The 26,232-nt window shown below is 37.2% G+C and overlaps 2 protein-coding genes across 10 annotated transcripts in view; one reads left to right on the top strand and one right to left on the bottom strand.

Annotated features, from left to right (window-relative positions):
* Positions 1–4,917, bottom strand: part of IFT80 (intraflagellar transport 80) — a 55,627-nt gene extending 50,710 nt beyond the window's left edge. For 6 of the 7 annotated variants that reach the window (XR_013957447.1, XM_080623641.1, XM_080623644.1 and 3 more), the window contains exons 1-3: positions 4,686–4,917; positions 3,388–3,441; positions 2,400–2,625 (exon numbers count right to left, since the gene is read on the bottom strand). Coding sequence is in view for 6 of the 7 variants with exons in the window: in XM_080623641.1 (XP_080479767.1) it covers positions 2,400–2,625; positions 3,388–3,420 (259 nt within the window). In the remaining variant the exon portion in view is untranslated. Of the gene's footprint in view, positions 1–2,399; positions 2,626–2,879; positions 2,917–3,387; positions 3,442–4,685 lie in introns of those variants that run through there. The other variant, XM_080623643.1, reaches the window with a different exon arrangement.
* A 533-nt stretch (positions 4,918–5,450) lies between these two features.
* Positions 5,451–26,232, top strand: part of SMC4 (structural maintenance of chromosomes 4) — a 38,223-nt gene continuing 17,441 nt past the window's right edge. Inside the window, exons 1-7 of one of the 3 annotated variants that reach the window (XM_080622385.1) lie at positions 5,451–5,529; positions 7,645–7,834; positions 8,960–9,138; positions 9,744–9,935; positions 11,668–11,844; positions 24,827–24,991; positions 25,915–26,042. In XM_080622385.1, the coding sequence (XP_080478511.1) occupies positions 7,705–7,834; positions 8,960–9,138; positions 9,744–9,935; positions 11,668–11,844; positions 24,827–24,991; positions 25,915–26,042 (971 nt within the window). In that variant the 5' untranslated portion in view covers positions 5,451–5,529; positions 7,645–7,704. Of the gene's footprint in view, positions 5,530–6,918; positions 7,056–7,644; positions 7,835–8,959; positions 9,139–9,743; positions 9,936–11,667; positions 11,845–24,357; positions 24,486–24,826; positions 24,992–25,914; positions 26,043–26,232 lie in introns of those variants that run through there. The other 2 variants (XM_080622386.1, XM_080622387.1) reach the window with 2 other exon arrangements.

Here is a 26,232-nt window from a genome sequence, read left to right as displayed (position 1 = left end):
AACAGGGAGCCAACCTTCAGACACTGACCAAAAGATCTCCTGCTTTTGTTTTGTAAGTTCAACTAATTTATTCCTTGGAAAGTAATAAATACCTCGAAGAATTCTTGGCCTCCACTCAGTGAACTGAACTCTCCTAATTTTTAAGTGCAAGTATTCCCAAAAGTTAGAGAAATCTCAAAAATTTCCTGCAAGGAATGAATTTCCTTTCCCTTTTTCAATATATACATATATATTTAAATATAACTCTGTTAAAAGTTGAAATGTAACTTTCAATATATTGAAATAACTCTCTCCACCCATATGGAAAACCATGCCGGACACATCAGCTAGAAACTGCTACTGCTCAGAAACAAACCTTCTGTTCCCCATCAAGCTCACTGTGAAGCTAGTCAAGAGCTTCCATTTAGTTCCCCTCAACCAAAAAAAAAAAAACAAAACCACCATATTAGACCCACAAATTCAAGATTCTGGACAAAACATGGGCAAAACTTAGCTGGAAATTCTCCACTAATCCCATTAAAACTATCAATAGGTCCCTGTGAAAGCTATCAACCAGTCACACGCAGATGGCCATTATTATCCTGATGGAAACACTCTACAACAATTGACCATGACCTGGTCAGGCTGAAAGAGCTGGCAGAGATTTAGAGCAGCATATTGCTTTAAGTTCACCTAAATTCCCATCACTACCATTTCTATAGAAATATCACTCAAACACCAAGATCTTTGATCGCTGACAAAAGAGTGTAAACTATGTTTAGTATGTTTTATGTTTTGTAGCACATAATTAGCTCCAGACAATTTAACTGACTTACACAGCATTATCAACCCAATAAAACAAAGGTATAAAAAATTAGGATCAGTGTAAAGACTGTTCAACTTCTGCAAGTCACACAGCTCTTCCAAGCTCCATGCACTCCAAGATCTTGCATGTTACGCATGAAAGTATAAGCAATCATTCACAAACTAACACACGAAGCCCATCAGCAAGTTCTTGCAAGTGGACTGTCAATCAGGCACTGCGAGGCTACATCAGGGACTTGTTCCTTAGCAGAGCTTTTAACCCAACATAATTTTTATAACAAGGTCAATGTAAACCAGCAGATTTCATAAAGGATCAAATTGGTAGGTTTGCTAGGTTCAGGAAGAAAGGTTCATCTGAACTACAGTGTTTCCACATGGTAAATTCTTTGTAACAGGAGTAAAAGGGGGGGGCATTAGGAAAATTTATTTTTAATATTATTTTTCATGTTTTGTTCAAATAAAGAACTGGATCAAGAAGAGGAGGCTCCAAATGTGGGGTTTTGGGGGGGGGGTTTTTTGTTGGTTTTGTTTGTTTGTTTTTGTGTGTGTGTTTTTGTTTGTTTTTTGTTTTGGTTTTGTTTGTTTGTTTGTTTGTTTTTGTTAAGGAAAGGGGGAAAAAGCACCCAAAAAACAAAAGGGAAAACTTGCACAGAAAATTCCTGATGGCACAGAACATAATCACCATTACAGTACTAAGGAGATGAACTCTGACCGTAACAGTATGGACTTGGACTGCTTCATAATTAATATAAACCAGTAATAAAACCAGTTATTAAGATTTCTTCACTTAACTGGGGACAGGAATATATCTGCCTCCATGCAGGAATAAAAATTTGACAATGTGCAAATTGGGTAAAATCAATTCCTAGTCTCTTTGGGGAGGAATTAAAAAACCCAAACAATCATTAAACCTTCTTGTCCCAATTCCCTTCCACAAAACCGAATCCATACACTGGAATACAGCAGCTACTATACTGGATCATATAGCTCAGTATTAGTACACTAGTATATTGAACAAATAGCAGCATACTAACTCTACACATATATATACACCTCTGCTAGTACAGTGGGCATATGTACTGGTCTTACTGTATTACTGACAACAGTCATAACTAGATGCTTTGGAGGGATATTCAAGACTCTTGCTCTTGAAATATGTCCAAGAAATTGCCCACATTGATGTTAAACATCATGGTTAAGCCTGTTCAGTCACTTGGTCATAAGTTTTCATAACTACAACTGCTCTGGTATCTATGTAGACATGCAGTACAGACATATTTAAAGCTACTGGTTTGTGAAATTGAAAAAAAGATTATAGAAATTGATGTTATATTAAAAATTACTTATCAAAATAGATTATTATTATATTACTTATACAAACAGAGGTATGTTTGATAAGGCTGTATTGGAGAAAATTACAGTAATATAATGCATTAAAATCAAAGCAGTTACTAGTTTTACACCAGTACAACTGGTGCATAGGTATCTGAAGTTTTGCTTTACTGCAAATTATTTAACTGCGAATAACTTTTCATGTATTTGAGTGACGTAAGAACAAAATGGTATGAAATCATAAATATTTTAGATTGACTTACCATCAGAGCTTGTTAGAACAAAGCTCTCAGCATGAGACTGCTTCTTCCCACCTATGCTTCTGGGAAACCAGTGAAGATCTACGGGATAAATGTCATCCGGAAGTTTCACTAACCGAGTAGTCTCACTGGTTAAAAGGTTCCATTTCATAATTTGGTGATCATCACTGCAGGAATATAGTTCGTCAGCTGTAGTCCATCCCACACAGCTCACTAATTCTTTATGTTTAATTTAATTAAGGAAATCTGAATATTTTTATTATTAAAAATAAGTTTATAAAATATCTCATGTAGGCTATTCAAAACTGATGGAACGGTACTGGAAAGTTATTTTGATAAGATTACATGGAATGTTTGATATTTAAAATACGATTCTTCATTCTTTCTTTGTTCTTTGGTGTCAAGAAAAGAGCTGGTAGACACTCAGCAAAAATAAAGCTAACTATAATGTAAAATATATTTCTTATTATGATGCATACTTACTGAAACACAGCTGAAATGTTGGGTTATAACTCTAGAATTGTCTTAGTGCACAATGAATGCGCAAATCACCCGACTGTAATTCAAATGAGTCAGTTTGTTAACATCACATCATATATAGTTGACACATCTGATTTATTAGTAGGAAAATTATAATTTTGTTTACATCTGCTACATGCATGCCTATTACAAGGAAGCAGATATATCAGTATTCTGGCCTGGGAAATATTTTAACTTATCACTACAAAAAAAGGGAAAGAAAATCTTGAAAATTTCTAGCAAAACATTGATAGCTTCTGAAGGAAAGGTTTAAGAGCGTTCAACAGCTCTTTAAATGTTGCCTTTAAAGGCTGCACTGAATGGCAAGGTGAAGAAAAGAACAAAATAAAAAGCCACCTGCACTTTACAAATATTGTACTATTACACCTATGATAAAGAAATCCTTTCTGGAAATGCCTATTCAGAATTAACATCCTGTTTTATGGTTTGTTCTGAGACAAAGGATATGTTTTGGTTCCTTTAAAAGTGAAATCTTCAGTCGCATTTCAGTTGTTCATATAGAGCACTAAAAAAGAGAGATGTAAATATAACTGCAATAAAATGAAGAAACATATATATATATGTAGCCAAAAATAAAAAGGAAGATACTAACACCAAAATTATTATTACGTTAGTACTGTGGAAAAATAAGCATCAGACCAGAGCTGAGTTTAAAGGGAATTCTGTTTGTACAATACCTAACTGTATATTTATCTGATTGCTTAGTATAAGCACATTAGATAAAGTCCAAGTGATGCTAGGAACTTATTGCTGAAACGTTACAGGTTGGAACACTGAAGTTCTCTTGTGCCGATATACAGCCGTGAAGATAAGTAGCAAGGGAAAACCTACTATTTTCCTTTCAAATACAAGACCAAAACTTTATTATAATTTTTGAAAACGGCTTCAACACTCTGTGAACCTGAAGGGCAGAATGGTCACCCTTACGGCGCACAGCTCACCCGCTGTCATCACAGCTACATCCATCATAACCCCTCCTACAACATACTACACACAACTCCGCCACAAGTCCATCAGCAGGTTAGCTGAAGGCATTCACTGGCAGTTTTAAAACTGATGGAGCCATAACGAGGAGTTACTCTGACACAGGGAGCTTGGCTCGGCTTCTCCAGGCCTCACAGTCCGGCGGTCCTTCGGTCGCAGACCGAAGCCCTACGCCGCCTCCTGCTCTCAGCTGTTTCCCCTCCGGAGCGGCCGAAAGAGGAGATGAGGATCAGGGACGGCGGCAGGAAATTGAGCAACAGCGGGGGGGGAGCGGAGGAAAAGGCAAACAGCAGAACGCAGAGATGGCGGGCGGTTGGCGGAGCAAGAGCTTGCTGCCTACGGGGCGGCTGTGAGGGAACCTCAGGTCTTCCAACCTCATCTGCGTCCCCACACCCAAGGCACAGCCCCTTGACACCACACAGATGGCAAAGCCTGCTTCCCGGCCGTGCCGGCATCCCGTTCTCCCTCAAAGTTTCCATCTTCTCAAACGCCTAATCTGCTAACCCCGCGCTTTCTTCAGGCGAGAACCAGTGTCCGCTCCCTCAGGGCCGTCCGGAGTCAGGGGTCGGGACTCCCCCGCCCTTACCTCGCCGCCCAGAGCAATTTCTCCCCTCTACCCAGCCCAGCCCTCTTCCCACGTCGAGCAGGGGGTCACGGCTCCGGACCCTCTCGCCCACTGCGGCAGTGAGTCAGACCTGCCGCCCGCCAGCCTCCCCCGACGGCAATGGGAGGGGGACCACCGCCGCACCCCCAACCCGTCTTTACCTGCGCCGGCAGCGAGAGGGAGAGCACAGAGCGGCGAGGACCACTGAAGTAGCAGCAGACTCCCGAGCCCCAGCGGCTTTCGCTCTAATCCCGCCTTCCTCTCCGTCCCGCGACGCCACAGGAGCGCCCAGGCCAAGGCGGCGGCTACCCGCTCCCCCCGCGGCCAAGCGGCTCCGTCTCTATGGCTACTTCCCGCGAGACTTCCTCTTCCTCCCACCGCCACCTCACGGGCCCTTCCCGACCAGGTGACACGGCTCGGTGTCGTCAGCGCGCGGCCCGTTAATTCATAAGGCTTTGAACCCGCCGCGTCCCTGTAATTTTTAACTATTTTTTTAATTATTAGTTAACTTTTTTAAACTTATTTATTTCAGTAACAGAACCGCCACGCTGCCGCCCTGCCCCACCACCTCACTGCCCGTTGCCGAGCAACCAGGCGCCGCCCACTGACCTACTTCTAAAATTAAACTCTTTCCACGTGGGGTGTGCGCAGGGTCGCTGTCACCCTAGGCCGCGAGCCTCCCTGCTCCCTTCCCCGCAAGAAACGAGTCGCTTCCCGCGGTGAAGGGGATTTATTTTACTTTCTCATCCAGCCCAGCGCGTCCGCGCAGTAACGGAAAACAAGATGGCGGGAGAGCGGGGCTTTTTTCCTCCTTTCAAACCCGCGGGAGGCCGGCCCCCTCCCTTCCCAGCATGCCCCGCGCTTTTCTAACGAATTTCGGTTCGAGTTCGCCGTTTGGGCGCCATTTTCGAGTGTGGAAGCTGCCGAGCCGCGGCAGGAGCCGGAGCCGTCCGCGCTGCCGCAGCCTGCAGCCTCGCTGGGGCCGGGAGCCGCCAGCCCTCGAAGGTAGCAGCTCCGCGGGATATATTCGGCGCGCAGGGCTTCGGGCAGGAGCGCCGGTAGTTCGCCTGAGGGCAGGTGGAGTTGGGGGCTTCGTCCGCTGTAAGCAGGGCGGCGGAGACGTCCTCAGGGCGCTTCCCTGGGCAAGGGGTGCTGTGAGAGAGAGCAGAGGGGCGGCCGGGTCTGCCCAGCGCCTTATTTTTTCATCTTTTCTCCTCGCCCTGAGAGAGCGAAAGGTGGCGGCACCCCTTCTCTCCGGGCCCAGGCAGTGGGGCGGGGGTTACCCCGCCGAGTCCTCTTCCTCCCTAGGGGCTTGGGCTGCCCGGTGACCGGTCGTTCCCCGCGTCGGTGGGGCATGGTGCCCGGCGTATCCGTTCTGGCTGGTTTCGGCAGATGGGTTTGAGGAGAGGGGACGGGAGAGTCTTCTGCAGCCCGTGGGAGAGATCTCCGGGTTTCCCGCTGTGGGTTTATGGACCTCGGGGGACCGTGAATCAGAGACCCATTTCGAACGGGGAAGTGCAGGAGTACGTTTCGGCAGCAGAGAGGCCTGATTTTAATCTGTTTACAAAGCAGGGACCCTTCTATAAATAGGCCTGTCTGCTCCTTTTATGCTTGAAGTATGAGAGAGAAATTTTAAGAAAGCCCGTGGCAACTTGAAAAGACCGCGATAACCTTGCAGTTGGATCCTTAAATTAACGAATGGACCAAAAAAACCCCGAAATTTTTTCGCAGACATGGGTTATCGTTATTAAATTTAATCGACTGTTAATAAGGAAGCTTTCTGTCCGTTTCTGACTGTCTTTCACCATCTCCGTAACAAAAAAGGCACTTGGCAGGAGATCGTCGAGAGATGCTTTAACAGACACCTTTGAGCTGACTCGGGGGAGGGGCGGGGCACGAATTTGTTAAATTTGTATGTGGCAGCTAATCTATCGCGATTTAAAAGCTCAGGTCGAGTAGTTATGCTTGTTCATTCTGCTGAAGTATTCTCGGGGGAAGGGTTGGTAAGGTAAATAGGTCTATATTGCACAATTCTGTTGGAGTGGAGCAGTTTTGGAAAAAAAAAAAAGAAAATAAAAAATCTGGTACTTTGAGAGGCTGTAATTGTCCGAGACAGCCATTGCGGAACACTTCTTAACAGGGGCATAGACTCAAATTGCCTTAAAATGAGTTCTTTCTCTCATTTCCCCCCTCCCCCATTGTCCCAAATGAAGGACTCTCATGAGAGTGTGGGTTGGGGGTAGGTCTGAAAACGTCAAATGATTGGCACCAATTGTAAGATGACTTTCTAACCACGTCAGTTTTTTATCTTGTGAGAAGTAAACTTTCTCATGTCTGTTTTTCTGCGAACTAACTTCGCCACTTGCTGCAATTTAAAATCTTTGGAGAGAGTTTCAGCCCTACAGTCGTCTGTCTTCTCATCGGCTGCTTTCTATTTATACTTTCTGGGAGCTGTGCTTAAGTGCCAGCTGATGAACTTTTATAATGTTTCTTTCTTGATCTGTTAACTTTAACATCGGAACTAGATTAAGGTACTTTGTTTTGCTTTCTCTTAAATGTTAATTGCTAGCAGTAGTGATTGTGTTATATTTTTTGAAATGAGGATGTTGATTTAAAGTGTTTGAGTCAAGGCTTTGTTACAATTATACAGGTCTTTTTGTTTATCTGTCGATATATATAGAAAATGTATAGTCAGCATGGACTGTTGAAAGTAAAATGTGTGTCAGGTCTGAAATGCATGTGTGAAGAGTGCTTCTAGAAGAGTATGAGTATATGGCTACTCAGTTCGTTATTTTGCAAATGTGTCTTTAACTCTTTTGCCCCCAGCATCATGGTTGCTTTCTCTGAGCATGGAACATGGCTGTATGATGTTTCAGTAGGTAGATTGATGCTGTTCCTATAGATTAGTGTTTGTGTGTTGTTTTGGGAGGGGTGATGTAACAAAGTATATCATTATGAGGCAAATCTTGAGGGTTTTGTTGCAAATTTGGATTTTTGTCTTCAAAATACCTCTAGCCTTTAGTTTCTAAATTAATCCAACATCTGGGCAAACATGTAGGTATATTCCTTAGGGGATTGTCATTCAATGCTTAGATCATGGGGTTTTCTTATTTATGTTAGCAAAGGAGATAGATCCCTTCAGTAGTCTGCTTGCTTGGAGTGGAACAGCCAACAGAGATCATGCCAAGCAAAAGCACCAAACCCTCTACAGCAGCCCATCGGAAAGGCAGAGGGCCCTTAGAGGAGTCCACCAGTGACATGGAAGTGGAAAACGAAGGCAACAGAAATCTTGGCGAAGTACCTCCACAAGGTAGGTTTGAATATTGTGGTTCTGATGATGTGTAAACTTGATGATAGTGCCTGTTAAGCAACAAGGTTCAGTTGAATCTGCCAACTCTTCCAGATAGGATTTGCTCTTTTCTTTTTAGAAAGGAATGTTGAAAGCCTTGACTCCTGGCAAGTTTTAACTGCTTTTAAACTGCTAAAGAGGGCTTGCAAAGAGTTAAAGTGTTTGGACCAGTGATTTAATACAAGTGCAAAAGCCATTTGGAGACTTTCTCTTAATAAAGCCTATCTTATACTCCTGATCTGTAACATTGTCCTTAAGTTTGTGGTACAACAGTAGGATTTTTAAAATTTATATGCAGCCAATGGTATGGGATTTCTTGGAATGGAATAAATGTCAAGTTTATTTACTTAACTCTTAAAATGATTTGACTTTCTTTTTCATGAAGCAGTGTATTTTTTTGGGTTTCCTGAAAATGTCTGGAAAAAACAGCCCTGTGTGTCTTTTTCGGTAACCAGATGTACAATTATTAAAGCAAGGTATTTGACAAATAGATTAATATGTTGAAGCTGGTGGCAAAACCTACTGTCTGTTTGAAGAAAAAGTTGCTAGTGACTGTTGAAAAGCTGCTTTGCCTAGAACTAGCTGATATCCAGGAGGCTAGTTTGTTTTCGTAACAAACTTCCTGTCTTTGCAGAGTAGTTGTGCTGTCATTACAGCTTTCAGAGCATTGTGCAGCGATCCCCAAATCTTGCAGAGTAACTTGTGAGCATGCTTGAAATGTGGCTTTGCACTTATTAATTAGAAAGACTTTGCCTGTTTCAGATTTGTAGGCTTATTGTGACGGTTATAGCTATTGTAATTGCAGAGTGCCTATTAAAGTGTTAGAATAAGAATTACATAATGAAAGAACAAACCCACTAGTGCATCGATGGGACATCTTAAATATCTTTTTTTAAAGATTCAGTTCATGGAAAGAAGATTTTTAATTCCATTTAGCTCACTTTAGTAGTTACAGGCAGAAGTATAGATTTGGTTCATATAGAAATACTGTTTGCTTTTCCAGTTGAACATTTTAAAAGGTGCATAGTCATTGAAAGCTTACAGTATTTTTTTTCTTTCTTTCTGCTTGTTTTTGATGATTTTTAGCAGTGTCAAGCGAGGTGGTTGATAATCAAAGTTTAGAAGAGATTTTGGGTAGCATTCCTCCTCCCCCACCTCCAGTAGTGACCAATGAAGCTGGTGCTCCTCGTCTTATGATAACTCATATTGTAAACCAGAACTTCAAATCCTATGCAGGGGAGCAAACTTTGGGACCTTTTCATAAGGTATCTGTCTTTTGCCTTAAGTATTTTTTTAAATGAAGGTAAGACTTCAATCTGTGTTAGTATTCCTTTCTGTGTTTTCATGTAAGCTTGCCTCAAAATACCTGAAAAATATTTAAGTTTTAGAGTTACTTGTATAGTGACATCCTAAATTTTCATCATGGGACAGTAAAGAAGACAGTTAAGTGCAACTTTGTGATACTGTACAATTTTAATTTGTCAGTAAGCCTTAAAAAAGCAGAATTTCTTTATTTCGTTTACTGGAGAACTTTTAGGGGTGTGTTTTGAAGACTGAGAATATTTTTTAGTGCCCACAAGAGACTTACGTGGCTAATCATGAAATTTTTCTTGCAAACATGCTTGCTAAATGGAGTATTGCTGTGAGTTAACAAGTTAAATTTTAGAAAGCTGAGTTGAGGTGTGGGGTTTTTTAATTAAATAAGTTGTGCTGCTTTACCTTTGGCATTAAAAACTAAGCTATCAAATAGTCTGCAGTTTCATGTGCTAGGAATAATAGTGTTTTGAACTGTTCATAAATTAAATGGGTAATGTGCAATGGCCAGGATCTATTTTCCTTTCAATATTTCTTTTTCCCTTTTATTATGCAGCGTTTTTCATGTATTATTGGGCCAAATGGTAGTGGAAAATCCAATATCATTGATTCGATGCTTTTTGTGTTTGGGTATCGAGCACAAAAAATCAGATCCAAAAAACTGTCTGTGCTGATCCATAATTCTGACGAACATACAGATATCCAGAGTTGTTCTGTGGAAATCCACTTCCAAAAGATCATTGACAAGGTATGTATGCTTCTATTCAGAACAGTGGAGACTTTTTTTCTTTAAGGATTTGAAAGTTTTTAGCTTTTGGTTATTTCAGTTTGAGTTAGGGAAAACTTCATAGCATGATTAGCTTACTTTTGGGATATAAAACATGAAATCGAAGTTAATTTGCTTAAAAAATTCCTCTCTTAGGTAGTGCAGCTCTTAAAATACTAGGGACTTTTTTTAATATTTTCTGCAAGACTGATATCTAGTACATGTGTTTTATAACTATTTAGAAATATGTAATAATAATTTTTAAAAGTAATTTTAGAGTTGTTCTCTCATTTACCTCAAGTAAATAAAACTGATTTCTGAAATTAGTAGGACCCCTACAAATTTATAGGTCTATGTTTGGAAGTGTTACATATTCCTAAATTTATAATGTGATCATATATATTAAGAAATAAAACCTATTTAAGAAAAAATTTTCAAACCAGTTAGAAACTAGTTTAGGTTATCTAAATTTAGAAAAATATAATGAATCTGAAACTTTTATTTACACTTTATATGCTTTTAATTTTTAAACAGATTTTTCATGGACCTCACATCCTATCACTAGTTTGTTTGGTTTTTTGGTTTTTTTTTGAACCTGATATTTTGTTTGAATTAAATAAAATGTTGGCAAATTAAAAAAAAAAATTTGCTTGCAACTTCAATGTATTGATAAATACTTGTGGACATTTTTATTGATTTATTGCAATTAGAATGCAAGGAATTAATTTATCTTTATTTAGATTTAATTTTTGTGCACACATTCTAGCTGAAGTATCAACTGTGGAGTTTGTGATCAGTCAAAATAGTGGGAAATGTACATTGGCATTTCAAAAATTATGTTGATAAATTGGCAATATATACAACCTGTGAAGGAACTGTTTTAAAAGACAGATACAATTTTCTTTAACTTGATCCACATACACACGTATCTTTTGCTTGTATTTATAATAATCAGATTCAAAAATTGTAATTTTTTTTTTTTCAGTGGACTTTGTTAATATCTAGAAGCTAAATATATGATCTAAAAAACTTCATATGCTAGATACCAATTTGATTATGCTCTTGGGGGTTAATCTGGGAAAGTGGTAGGCCAGTTTAAGTCTTTACAAGAAGCATGCTTTATAGTATAAGCTTTATTTTAGTTGCTTTGTAGGCAAGTCTAAGTATATTTTGAAGCTGATGATGTCATATTTGTCACCTCTTTAATGTTTTACTTTATCTTTTACAGTTTCTCTTTAGAACTACTCAGCTAAAAGTAATTCCTTTTTCTAGCAACATAAAAGAGGAGTTTAAAATGCAAACAGCAGTTAAGTCATTCAAGACTCCCTAATCTAAAATTTAGATAATAGAATAGCACAGCCAGCTTAAATTTGTAGCAGGCCTTTTGCTTTGTGATTTGAAGCAGTGGTAAAGGGAATAAATGAAGTATTTTCAGAGCAATAGATAGTATTAGAGGTGGGAAAAGCATAATATGAAGGCCATTAAGTTTAAATTATTTGGGCTAATTTTTTTTGTCTGGCTCTCAAATTTTTTTCTCCAAATTTTTTTTTTTTTGTGATGTGCAGCTCTAAGACAGTTCCCACTTCTACTAGACCTAAGAGTGTAATTGACTTAAAACCCTAGCATGATAAAATTTCTGTGCTTAATTGTGAAATACGAGGTAAACCTGTGATACAGTAATTGTTTTTCTGGCTTTTGTTTTTCCTCAAAACAGGAAGGAGATGATTATGAAGTCATTCCTAACAGCAAATTTTGTGTATCTAGAACTGCCTATAGAGATAATTCTTCAGTCTACCACATCAATGGAAAGAAAACGACATTCAGAGATGTTGGTATTCTTCTTCGAAGCCATGGAATTGATCTGGACCATAACAGATTCTTAATTTTGCAGGTTGGTGTATGAATAAAACTAATCTTAAATACAGCTATTTTTCCAGTTATAGTCTAGGTTTTAAGTCTTGCACTTGAGGCCTTAAAGTACTCTAGCAGCACATCATGGTTTGCATGCTCTAATTAAGATGCGAATCATTATTTGCTGCTTTAGAAATTTAAGGAAGAGAAACAGTTGAAGATATTAATTTAAATTTTTCTCTTAACAAACCTGTGTTCCTGACATGTGGATGAATAGAAGAGCTGTGATACTTGTTCCGCCCTAGCAGCACGTAAATATTGGTGTAGTAAAATAAACCTTAAACCCCAATATTATTGTGCTGCTTAAGCGTGGCAGAGATTCAGCAACTTGTTTATACTGTAGATAAAGTGCAGCAATATTAACTTAAATTTTAATGATTCTACTGTTATCTATGGCTCTTGCATATATACATGGTTTTACTGGAAAAGTATGTATATAAAAATCAGCTGTGCATAAAAATTTGAGTGCAAGAAGAAACACGTGAACTGTACTTTTTGTTTACACTTGTTTTAACAACTGTAGAAGACTCTTAGGAATGGCAGGTTTATAGGCAATCCAAGCTATGTTTTTAAAAGCTACAGTTTACAATCCATACTGTAAAAATAATCTTAGATTTTGTCAATATAATTTACATTCATGTTTGACCTTAAAGTTGTAAGACTTGCTGACATCTGTTTGCTGTTTAAAAAACTGTTTGAAGAGAACCATGCAATTTTTTTTTTATTTTTAAATAATAAAGGAGAATTTTGCTATGTGACAAACAATTACTTAAAATGTAAATTGAGTTAAAGTACTTGATGGAAGTATTTAAATATTAATTCAGTTGAGTAACTATATCTGCGATTACTGTAATTATTTCACTACTAACAGGTCACAAATCTACTCTGAAGGTTCGTAGCCTAGAAAATTAGTGAGCAGTGGGAGCCTCCCAAGGTCTGAAATTTTTCAATAGAGTTTATTTTTAGCCTGTTTCTGTCAAAGGAGCTTCCAGTTCCCCTCTAAAAAAAAAAAAAAAAAAAAAAAAATTCTAGCTAGGTTGCTGTGCTTGCTTCACTTCCTCAAGCCTTTTTGTGCAGTCCTTTTTTACAGTTACACCCACAAAAAGAGGATATATGTTTTGCAGTCTCCATGCCAATTATTACCTCCAACACTTTATTCATGTATTTTCTGTTTCAAGATGGAATGAGAAGTACCTCCAACAAAATAACTAGTAAATACACTTTTTCTATATAGTTGTTCTGAAATATCATTTTGGCAAAGTTTCTGAAAGGGAGAGGATGTAGAACCAAAGATGAAGCTAGGTAGAAATTATGGTAAGGAGATATGTAAAGCTTAGTGTTAGAGAGCATCCCCTTTTACCACTGGGAAGGGAACATTTGGGAAGGAGTATTGCTAAGCTTTATTTTTACCCCTAGATGTGATTTGTTTTCTTCTCCCATTAATTATTTCCCAGAAAGTTATCAATGAAGAGAGCATACCTTTTCCTAGAAACTTTAGCTTCATGCTTCCACTTGTACAATAAAAAATAGGGGAGAGGAATAACCAGTAAATATTAAGCCATAAAGCAATGGGTCACCACTGCTGGTTTTTTATTCTTTTTTTTCTTTAATTTCACTATACTCTGTGCAGAGGAAACTGTACAGAGATTTTCTGTCTCTCTGACCAAGGCAAGGTCCTTTCTCTTTGCACATAAGGTTTTGTGCCTTTTTAAGGTGAAATCTACTGACTTGGTGATGTGAAGTTGAGTTCTGTCCAGTTAGGAAATGTAGCAATGTTTTCTGCATAATGATAGCAAAACTTAAAAACCCGAATAGTTGTAGTTAGAAGAAAATGAGACCATGTCAGAAGGCTTGCCCTATCACAAGGATGGCCCTTTCCTCCGTAATGTTTCTCAAATTAAGTTATTTAAAATTGGAGGTAACTGGTTTATTTAGTTTTTACTCTTGTTATAGCTAAACTAAAATAGGCTCCGCTAAGTTTAACCTGATATCAAGTGATTTCTCATTTAAAATAAGTTATAAATCTCTTTGATTTTGTCTATACCAATAGGGTGTTATTAAGATATTTCATTTGTACTATACCATTTTGGGGGCAAAAATGAAGTATTATCAAATGCTGGTTCCAGTATATGACTATTCTCTAGTTAGTACTAAAGAAGAAGTTGTAGAACATACCCTTTACATGTAGTAACAAAATGGTAGCATACTCAGCATTATTCAATGGAAAATATTTGCTTTTTAGACTAGTACTTTTTTTTTTTTTTTCTTCTCCCCTCTTCATCCCATATTTTGCAGTCTTTTTCTGACATAGCAGATTTTTGGTGCCTTTTTTGGATAAAATTTAAAGCTTAGGCCCACCTGAATTTTTTAAAAGTTGGGTAGAGCATGATACAAGTATTTCTGCTGATACTATACTGAAAATATTAAAATTAAACTACTGATGACTTCTGTGTGTAACATTACAAAAAGCACGTGTGGAAGAACAGAGCACGTAAGAATGAGTAGCATACAAATCTTGTGCCTGAACTAGGTATTTGAAAAAAGTCTTGTTTAAAAATGGTGGTGGTTATAATGGGATATCGCCAACATTTAACAGAAGGAGTTTGTCACTTTTGTGATCCTTAAGTTTTAACTCTACATAATGTATGTTTTTATTAAGTTTGTTATATGCTTTTAGTAGTTCAGGAATAGGCAACATTTTTAATCAGCTTGTCATGGCCTGAAACTGCAACAGGAAAAAACACATCTTGTCACTTAGAGTATACTAAGCACTGTGGTAAAATCTAGCATCTCACTGCTGGTTTTTTGTCTTCCACACCTTCAGTAACTTGAATATATGTAAAGAACAACAAATAAAATGACATAGCTTTTTCTCAAAAGACTTGCTTGGAACGTCAGCGTACATATATGGAGAACTTGTGTGGGTTCTGTGCTCTGACCAGGCTGGGCAAAACTCTGAAAGTAAGTATGTTTGCTGTTGCTCAGTAGTGACTCTGTGAACAGGTTAATCTTGAAGCTGGAAAAAAATCTCAGCCTCTTTATCCTGGCTGGTTTGCTTCTAAGGAATTATTAAATAGATGGGGAGCACTTGAAGGAATGTTAGTTTTGAATATAGCAGTGTAGGCTTGTCTGGGGAACAAAGCAAACTGGCTGTGGACAGCAACCATTAACACCTGCTGAAATTGGCTTCTGCAGTCTTTCAAGGTAAGAGAAGTACAGTCTTTTTAAAAGGAAAGTGAAGTTTTATAGCGACTTTGTAAATCAATATTGTAGAAATGATAAATGGCACAAGGCTTTGAATTATTTTTGTATGAAAAGACAGTATTATGGGAGCAGACTTCTGTGTGTTGATTTCCATTTACTTTAAAGCTACTTTCTTTCAAACAAATTGAAGCTGGTTTAAGTAACTTTTGTACTAATTACAGTAGTACTTCACTTACCTGTATTTGATAGACTTAATTAAAATATTCTCATGTAATCTTAAGCAAGTATAAACAACTACAGTGATTTTATATGCATATATTTTTGTAACCAATAGAAATGGCATTTTGCAATGTATTAAGTCCTATCCTATGGCAAGATTATGTTGCCAGAAAGGAAGTTTAGACAAGTTTTTCACCTGTTGCTTTGTGGAAATAATGTAGGAGTCGTTCTTCCAGTGTATTGGAGAGGAAATGAGGGAGAGCAGATTTTCTTCTCACTTTAAGATAAGCCAGAAGCTCCCAATTGTTGAGGTCTGCTTTCCTAATGAGGCACACCAACATTTGAGCTAATGTGCCGAGTGGAGCACAAGATGAAAAGCTCTACTGGGATTATAATTGGAGATCTGTGCTGCCAACATCAGTGGTGAAGAGAGGCTTGTTCTAGAAAAGTCAAGGACAGCTGAGCTGAAGTTGTAAGAAGACTTAAAGCAAGTGTGATAATATAATTAAGTAGAACCAGATTCTTTGAATAAAGTATTATGTAAAAATAGAAGCCTCACACTGATTCATAGAGTACAGTATCAATTTCACTGTTTAAATATTACGCTTTACGCTGAAGTGAACACTAAGCAGTGCAAGATATGCTAACATGTCTATGTGCAGCTTCAATATGAAATCTCTTAAAGTATCAGAAAACTTCTGTTGGCAATTCATATTATTTTTATTTTGTAAATAGCAACAAAATATTGTAACCACTGTTTATTAAGCTTTCCTCAGAAAAAAGGGAAACATAGAAAGTGAAGAAAAGCACTTTTCTGGGGGCAGTGTGTAACTGAGAGTGATATATTAAATAGCTTCATAAGAACATACCAATAATCTTAAATCAAACATTGTAGGTTGAGTTTGACAATAACTGACTTAGATTCCAAAGAGACTCTAGATTGGCAATCCATTTGTATTCTTGTATTAAACACAAGAATGTCCTTAAAGCTTCTAAAATTAGACAGATGTGCGAACAGCTTGACAAAGGCTACTTTTAAATTATTTCCAGAATGCAGAATAGTAGTTTTGTGCAAACAACTGAATGTTGTATAACAGGCTAGTTCTAAGTTTTTCCTCATCTTTGGACAGTAGTGGCCTTGTAGATTTGTGTATGTGAATTTAATACTTATTTGACTTTCTTATTTCCCACCTAGCTTATAACACTTTTCTTGGAAGGCAGAGCATGAAGTTGAGTATTTGATACTTTCTCCCCTCCTGTATGTTTGCCATCTGGTAAAATTGAAGGGTAGAAATGAGATATGACTGCAAGCACTAAGTTATCGCAGCAATAACATGGAACTGGGGGGAGGGGAGAAGAAGAGAAGAAAGAAAAAAAACAAACAAACAAAAAACAAAGCCCACCACAAAAAAAACAAACCAAAACAAAAAAAAACAACCAAAACCTGAACAGAATTGTATTACAGTTATATTTCCAGGAGAAGAATCAGAAAGCTACAGGAATATTGGTTTACCTATATACAAAGCTTCCATAGCCTATGTATGCAGAATTAGAATTCACAGTCAAAACTTTACATGAAGAGGGGAGTATAGGCACATTGTTAAAATGAAGTGAGGTTGAAATTACTGTACTGGAAAGCAGAATATACATAAATTTAGCACTGATTTTTGCCATTTCTTACTGTATTCATGCTTAAGAAGTGAGAGCTATCATTTTGTGCCCTGTGTTTTTGACTGATCTAGTTGACTGGTGAAATACTTGCAAAATGTATTGTCCTCATTCCCCTTGCTCTGGGAGAAACACTTCACCATTTGAAAGAATTGAAATACAGCTGTGTTCCATAAAAGTTTAAAAAGTCTAAACTTTCCTATTATGTTATTAAGAGAAATGCCAGGTCAGTTCTGTCTAGCCTTATATATTAAAATAAAGTTAAAAATTGAGACTGGGTTATAATCTGGGTTGATTTTCTTCAGTGGGACAAACAGTAAGAGATTTTGCCTAGGGTTACTATAATCCTCCACAAAATTTTGAGTTAGAGGTGGCCATTACAGCTGCAAGTACTGTTTTTTCACCATTTTGAACATGCTGGCTATAACTCAACTGTTTGCTTCAGTTCAGTGCTTAAAGGACAAGTTCTGTTGATCATCTGTTGCATGTAAAGAAAACCCTATTCTTTCAAAATTGTGTGGTGTGAATTTTTCTAATCACTCAAATAGCTTTTTTTTTTTTTTTCTTTTGGGGGAGGAGGGGAACAAATCTTCATGCTTGAACAATTTTAATAAATTTAACATGCTTACATTGAATCACTTTTAATGCATGCATATATAATAATAGCCACTGACATCACAAGACGGTTACTCTTTTGATGCTTGACAAAGTTAAATGATGTTCTGAGTGCTGTCTACATTCGCATATTGCCTTTATGAAAATGAAATTATGTAATATCATAAAGTTGCAAACTAATTTAATCAGTTAATTCAGTAAGCAGATTGAATATAAATATTGATAGTATTAAGAAGTTACAAGATTATTGTAATTGTGCTGTAACAGGTACTGTGCTTGAGATTACAGTAAACCCATCTGTCATCCAAAGATTTTGGATTCAGTAACAAAACTTCCTTTAATGGGAGCTTAAAAAGCCTTGAAGACAAATATGTTACCAAATGTATACTGCTGTTACAGTGAAACTACTAAAATACTGTTCTGAATTTTAAAAGAAGCTGTGTTTGCCTTAAAAATACCAAATATTATAGCCACAGTTGTCATATCTAAAATTTTATGATAGTTTAGTATTGAAAAAAAAAAAAAGAAAAAATCAACCAGAACCCCAGCCAAAGATTTCTCTCAAAGTACTGCCACACTTACGTTCCAAGGCAGGAATGAGAGTTTGGACAGGTTGTAGTAGCTAGGCTTGTTCTATGTTTTTCATTACTCCAACTGCTGGTAGCAAAAGAGTTATGTAATGATGCTATTATCTGATATTGATGCAGAACCACAGCTAGGTAGATTTGACATCTAGGTGTGAGGGGATAAATCCAAATGCTAAAACTTCTTAGGAGAATACCCAGGCTATTACAGGAGATGCTCCTTATTTGCAGTAGCTTCCTTGTTCAACTGGAAGTTGGCTTTCCTCCTGCCAGCACCTCAATGGTGGGGAAATGTAAACAAAAAGATTGTATAAAGGGTCTGTCAAATTTTTAAAAATGTGTGATTTTTAAGCTTGGATTTGTTTGATAAAGCACACTGAAGTTCCACAAAGGGTCTGAAAGATTTCTTCTGTTCTACTTGCAATAGTTGAAGTGGGGAAACTAAAATAAATAAGTTATCCTACTCCGCAAGGTATTGCCTCACTAAGTTTCTCAGCCACATGTAAAGACATAGTTTTTCCCTACATATATAGTATTGCATCTCTTGGGCGGTATTTTCTCTAAAACTCTTCCTCATGATTAAAACAATGTAATTTTCACTTCAGTTAGATGCTAAATTACTCCACTCTTGAATTGGGCTAGTGTTGAAGAGCCCCACTAACAAATCCCCTCCAAAAACTAAAACACAACAGCTGCAACAGAAAATTCTCTTCAAAAACCACCCAAAATACCAGTATTCCTCCCTCCCTGCCTTGGCCACAGTACATTTCCATTTACTGGATTCCAAGCTACAAAATTCCTTTGTTGCAATCTTATGCTTTAATGTGCCTGTGCTTTACTGTACATCTGAAGCGTTGTTGATGTGTGGGTTTTAACACTCAAAAGTTAGTCTGGTTTGTTAGGTAATACAGGATTTTGCTAATCTGGTTTTCAGCAACTTTTTTTGTATTTTAAAGCTTCAGATTGTGTCACCAGAAATGAAGTGACAACCCAAAATCCTGGAAGATGTATTTTTACCTACTTGCTGCCATAATAATTCTGTGAAACACTAACGAAGTAGATCTGCAAGTGTATTAACAGTTTAGTTGTCAAAATTGATTGTATTGGAAGACACTGTCTTCAATAGATTTTTTTCCCCTAATTTTCAGGGGTCAGAAAAGGAGACAGATATTGGTAAGCAAGCATTTTTGTCTATAGGTTCTCCAGAAACAACTAGTCATAATGAAGGCAAGTTTTTGCAAGCAAAAAAAAGTATTGTTTGTTTCTTTATGAAGAGTTTGAAGGTTGCTGTCAGTGATCTTTTGATGTCAAAAGTTTTTTGCTAGCCTGTCTTCTTTCATACAAGAATTTTAAAACGGAATCTGATGGCTGTATTCTGAAACTCTGCAATTCCAGTGCTAGCACTATCACAGACTGAACTAATATTGTGCACAGAATGAATTACCAATGGCTAGAGTTTATCACTGGTTGAGGCTGGGTAATGTCAGTATTGGGATTAGCGAGTTATGCTATTCAGAGTTCCTAGTTTTGGAATTAGTGGTTCAGTCCACAAACCCTCTCTTAAATGTAAAGGAAGATTGCTGGAATATAATGCTACTGTCTGCCAAGAGCCATGAACAGAATTACATGCAGAAGGGTAAAGTAGTATCTGTTTCAAGATTAAAAGTTGCAGAAAGGCAGCTTAATGAGTAGGTCAAAATTTTCCTTTATCAAGCAGTTTGATAAGCATGTTTAAAATTCAAATCTTTATATGGCAGAAAATACTGGATAAACTCAGATTAAAAGCTTTCTGTTGTGAGAAGATCAGCTGATTAAAGAAACAAATGTGTAATTTTAGATAAAATAGTAGTTTGTAGAAATGAGGTAATAGTTTAGGGGCTTTATTTTGCCACCTTGTGAGGCCTACACAACAGGTGGAATTCTTGCCTGTCACAAATTTGCTCTGAAGGGCAGCAGTTTAGGGACTGTAGTGATAGGACAAGGGGTAACAGAAACAAGAGAAGTTTAGATTGGGTATAAGGAGGAAGTTCTTTACTGTAAGGGTGATGAGGCACTGGGATGGGTTGCCCAAGGAAGTTGTGAATGCTCCATCCGTGTGATGTGCAAGGCTGGGTTGGACAGAGCCTTGGGTGACATGGTTTAGTGGGATGCGTCCCTGCCCATGGCAGGGGGGTTGGAACTAGATGATCTTAAGGTCCTTTCCAACCCTAACTATTCTATGATTCTATTTAAGTAAGCCATCTGCATTGTAGGAGATGTGCTAGTCCTAATATGGGTTTTGTTCCAACACAAATGCAGAAGAGTATGCATGCAATAGAGATTGAAATTTGATTAATTCTGTCAATAATAAGCATCTCACATTAAATCTACAGCATTCCTAAATACTCCAAGGATGCAAGTGTTACTGGAATGCACAGAACTTGGAGTACAGGGACCCTTGACTTGGCAGCCTCATAACATTAAGACAGTGATAAAAGGTGTGGTGATGTCACCACTTCCGGCAGTTCTTCAGGCATCTTTGTGGACATCCCTCTGCGGCATCCGTGTGGGGTTGAGCGCAGTGGGCATAGCAAGTCCAGGTGCTCCTGAACTGCGTGGTGTGTGCTGCCGGTTTACCCAGTACTTTGCTGACCCTCGGTCTCCTCAACTGAGGTGTTGATTTCATATAGTTAATTTTATGATGAGCAAGTCTTAATGCTATTTTTTGACGGCTTTTACTGTTTACTTGCTTTAAAGTTTTTGCTCTTAGCAGAATAGAAATTTAGAAAGTATCTTGAACGTTATGACACTGAAATAATTTCCAGCTGTGAAAAGGAAGGCAGAATCTCTTGCTTCCAAGCTTCTTGAAGTTACTCTTTATGCTTTTCACTTGAGGAAATGGCTTTCAAAGGAGACTGGCACTTGCGCTTGTTTTTATAACTGGGTAGCCTACTGTCAAGCAAGGTTTCTCATTATTTAAGCTAACTTTATTGCTTAGAAATTTCTCCACATATAAACCTGTGTTCTCTATTCAAATGTAGTAATAATTGTTTTCTGATAACTAAGCTGAGGCATTCTGTAGAAACTGTTATTTAGATGTCTGTTCATTATACAGTATTTGAGTTGACTACATCTGTTACCAGTGACATGGCAGCAGCCTGTGATAACTTCAGTGTGATGTAGAAGACTTCACACGCAATACAGAAACTGAAACTGGGTTTATAATTCCATTTAGAGTTCTTGCCATGAATGTAGAGCCTTCCCAAAATGCTCCATGGATATTTGTTATGTTTTCATACAGTGATTACTTGTGTGGATGTTTTTTTCTTTTTTAGCTTCTGCCAGTGTCACCAATGCCTTAATGTTGACATCCATTTTGATTGTCCTCAACTGAACAGAGGATTTATTTCTTTTTTGTTGTTTTTTTGCACATTAGTCCCCCTCATGATTTCATGCCTGTGAAGTGCAGGAAGATAACTAATAATTAAATAATTAAAGAGATTTCCTGGTGGTCCATTCCAAGACTTTAAATTTAGGTGACAGCCATATTAAGCATACCCAAGCATACTTTCTTTTCAACAAATGTCTGCCTGCTGCCTTCTTAGTTTCACTTTCAGAAGCGCTGTCTGTATTTCGAAATATCTTTCACTAGATAAACGGGCAAGGTTGTATTGTTGGGGGTTTTTTTGTTGGATTTTTTTTGCATAATTCAAATAGTGGGTCAAGTAGTAAGCACTGCTAAAATGTTAAGGGAGCAGTTATGTTGACTATCAACTTCTAACAGAATGCAGAGTTAAAATGTGACTATTTCTCACCCTTCTCCCCCTGTTAATCATTGTCATGATTACTTGAAAGAAGAGAAGGTACAACCTTTTTGGTCCCCTTTATCAATTAAAGTAGCTGGAAACTTTTTTGTTTCTTAGCATGCTAAATATAGGGGAGGGCTAAACAGATTTCTTAATATATTGACTTGGTAAATAATATAAATATTAAATCATATTTAATACTCCTATTATTCAATTATTACTTGTACTTGCTAAATGTTTTCATTTTTACCCTTGATAGGAAAAGAATACAGGAATTTAAGTAGGTAGTCTGTCTACATCTCTTCGCATAAGAAGAATATAAAATTCTAAAATTGCTTGCCTATGGTGAATTAGAGGAATATTAAACTGCTAATTGCCAGCCTGACAAGTTCAATTCATGTGAATTATCTTAACAGTACTCGATTCACTTCAACTTTTCAAAATGTTATTTAACTGCAGTCACTAGTAATTTCTGGTCAGATTATGAGGTATTTATTTACCATGTAAACTGACAATCAGATAACTAAACTTCTGATTTCTTAATTTATGAGGTTATAGAACTAGATACAATTGGATTATATTTCAATAATTCTATGCTATATCATTAAATGTATTTCAGTTATATTCCATTACATTAGTGAGCTATGGAGAACCCTCACAACTACATAATAATCTTTCTTAGATGGTTATGATTTAAAAGATGGCTAATAATACCTAAGTAGATCATAAAAAAAAAAAAAAAGTTGACTTGCATTCCTTGCTTGTCTATAATTCCTGTGGTGTTGCTAAATCCAGGGTAGTTTTGTGGTTTACAGCAGCACCTAACTTAAGGGATAGATAAGCATTGTAGGAAGTTCTTAAACTTGATGCTTACCACATGAATTAAATATATTTTCTGTGATTGTTTTATTTCTTGGATGTAAACAGAGGAAAGGCTTTAATGCAGGAATAAATAAAACAGAGACTTTCTGGTAAATCCACAGAAATTTAGGAGGTTACATATTTTCCTACCCAGAAGCAGTGTCTTGCCAACAGGTGTTTTTTGATAGAGAAATCATACTTTCATGGCAAGGGAGCAAATGTGCAATGGGAATTGTACATAATACAACTACAGTTATTAGAAAACTAATTGGCTCTTTGAGATATGTAAGCAATAGAGTTGGGTTGTTTAGGGTTGGCGGTTTTTTTGTCTTGTCAGATCTGCTGACACTTTTTTGGATCAGTAATTACCAGAAAATAGCAGCTTAGATGCATTTAACTTCTAAAATATTAATTTAAAAAAAAAAGGAAAAAAGAAACCCCAACAAAGCCAGCCTCCATGTTTTACTCTAACAAAGGAATTCTGTGCAAGAAGACCTGTCTTAATAAATTATTAGGTTTTACTTTGTAAAATTTATAAAACTCAACTTTTTCTCTTCTGCTCAGCTGAATGGTATTTGCTAATTGGAAGAAAAGCGTAGGGCCACTAGGTGTCATTGTGTACTGAGAATGTGGAACAAAATCCCTTTGGCAAAAATTTCTAACAGCTGCGTTCACTAACGTTTAGGGGGACCTTACCCTCATGTTTCTTAGCTGGTTACAAGCCCAATATGCAACAGTTGCGTAGAAATCCTGCCCTTTGACTTCTGTGACTTTCTGGTTCTCCAGTGATCTCATTAGTTACCTGTCCTTCTATATGTTCTTGAGAAGTTTTTCCTTATCCATACTTTTGTAGAGACTTGGCTGTCAGCTCAACTTCAACAAATAGCCAATAATGAAAAATGATAAATGAATAAAGCCAATGAATATTTTCACTCTGTGGATATAGACTTAGGCTTTTTTTACATACATGGGTCGGATACTGGAATATAATTCTTATCTTGTCAGTTATAAAACTAAATTAAGAACTTTATCTTATTTCATGTGTTTAATGGCCAATACTGGTACTCTGTGCTACTATTTGTTTTATGAATAAGTTGTCTTTCGTCATGTACCTAAGTATCTAGGTTTTTGAAGGGTGAATAGTTTTTACTCTACATTCTCTTTAACTTCTACAGCATCTACTCTTGCACCAGGTACAATTTGAATATGTATATATTCAGTTTCATGTCTTTGTCTTGATATACGACTGTGTAATTTACAAAATCTGTATTTTGAAACATGTAGTGCTACTCTGTCTTAAGCATAAAATATTGATAATAGATTTTTTTGTTGTTGTTGGCTAATGATAGCATCAGTAACATAAACAGTCCTTGTAATTGTCTTGGTTTAATCTTGCCTAATTCTTATTTAAAAAAAAAAAAGTTACTATTCGCCTTAATAATTTAATGCTGTACATAAAGGAAAATTAAACTAAGGAAGCCTAATACTGAAAGAATGTCCTTTTTCCAACAAGGAAGTCTTGATTATATGAATTGCAAGTCCAGTTCATCCATAAGACATGATTTTGTGGACCTTCTGTTTCCTAAAGAGAACCTTTCAGCGATGTTAATCTTGATTAAGATGCCTTAAGACTGTTGGGTGCTACGTGGCTTAGAGGACATGCTTTATTCTCTTCTTTTTTTAAGGTTGGGGAAATGCATTTTTGAATCTTTAGAGAAATGAAGCAATGTTTTGATCTGAATGTTGGCTTTAGAAGAGATGTACATCACCACCATGCACTCCTTGGAGGAAATTTCCATTAATTTTGATCTTTGTTTTCCCAAATATATTGCTACTCTGAATAGTCAGTTTTGATTACTGCATTATTTTGTTCTTTTTTTACAATGCTAGAATAAGAATATGGACATATACCTGCATTCCAGAGATGTTTGTGGTTTTTTTAGAATACCATCTCTGCCCCCAGGGGAAAAAAAAAAGGCAAAGCAAAATGGGGGGGGGGATAAAAATCAAACTTCTTTTTTCCAAGGGAGAAGTTGAACAAATTGCCATGATGAAACCGAAAGGCCAGACTGAACATGATGAAGGCATGCTTGAATATTTAGAAGACTTAATAGGATCTGCACGTCTAAAAGAACCTATCCAAGTTCTGTGTCGCAGAATAGAGAATTTAAATGAACAGAGAGGGGAAAAGGTGAGGCTCAAAGTTTTGTTTTAATTATTGTTTGTTTTGGTTTGTTTGTTTTATGTTTGGGGGTTTGCTTGGAACACAGGATTTTACCTGCTGTGCATTCCTTCATCATAATCTACATGCATTAAATGCTGCTCAGACTGAACAGAGAAAGAGATTGTCATTCCAAATATTCTATGATTCTATGATTATCTGAATATATCGAGATAGAGGGGTTTTTTCTGCCTGATTCCTGTTGCTGAATAGCAAATAGGAGAAGTATCAGGAAAACTTTCCCTATGCTAAGAAAAGAAGAGAGGGAGAGGGAGGCAGAGCAGTGTTGAGTTGTTGCACACGCAGCTGTATGAGAAGGCACAAAACATTAGTTGTGACTTGAGCTATGTAGATCTATTGCAGATTGCTTCCAGAACATTTTATTTATGCATTCAGTTCTAAAAGTGCTAAATAATATATAAATAATATTAAAGTTCTTCTTGCTTGATGTGTCCTTGGTAAATCCTAGTATGTTGCAGACATTTGTTTTTTTAAAGGCTGGGAAGGAAAAACAGAGCTTTTAAGTGCAGAAATTAACTTAAACGGGGCTAGTCAGAAGATTGAAATATAGACAGTCCATATATGTTATTTTCTATATGTAACTTCTCTCTCTCACCTCTGTTTTTCTAGGCTTGTGTGAGCTGTTTCTAGCATCTGTAGCATCTTTTTGTTAGTTTTAAATTCTTGTCTGAATTGCTCTAAAAGGACAGTCTCTACTGTGGAAGTTGTGATCTGTAATTTCAGAAAACTTCTAGTGTTAAACTGTCCTGCAGAGTTGTTGAACCACGTCTCCAGAGGACATGTGCTACAAAGAGTCTTGGATTTTTCTCCTCAGGGTTTGTTCTTCTATAGTATGAGCAGTAAAGTCCGCTCTGACTCTTTGTTTTGTCTAGTTAAACAGAGTTAAAATGGTGGAAAAAGAAAAGGATGCCTTAGAAGCAGACAGGAATAAAGCCATAGAATTTCTTTGTTTGGAAAACAGAATGTTTAAAGAAAAGAGTCGGATCTGTCAATACTATATGTAAGTAACTCTCTAAAGTTTTGATTCGGCTTTATTGTGGTAGCAGTGGTCTTAAACTCTGCCTCCTTATCTCTAAGTAGACATATTTTGTATTTCTTAACATGTGTATTAGTCCTTCAAAATTAGTTGAATAGCATGTGGCTGGTGATTTTTGTTTCAGATTTTGAAGTTAAAAAATTTAAAGTAGACA

This window comes from Psittacula echo, assembly GCF_963264785.1.
Source record: "Psittacula echo genome assembly, chromosome: 7".
Lineage (NCBI taxonomy): Eukaryota > Metazoa > Chordata > Aves > Psittaciformes > Psittacidae > Psittacula > Psittacula echo.
The sequence above is the reverse complement of the archived record's forward strand: the minus strand, read 5'-3'. Positions and strand labels throughout refer to the sequence as shown.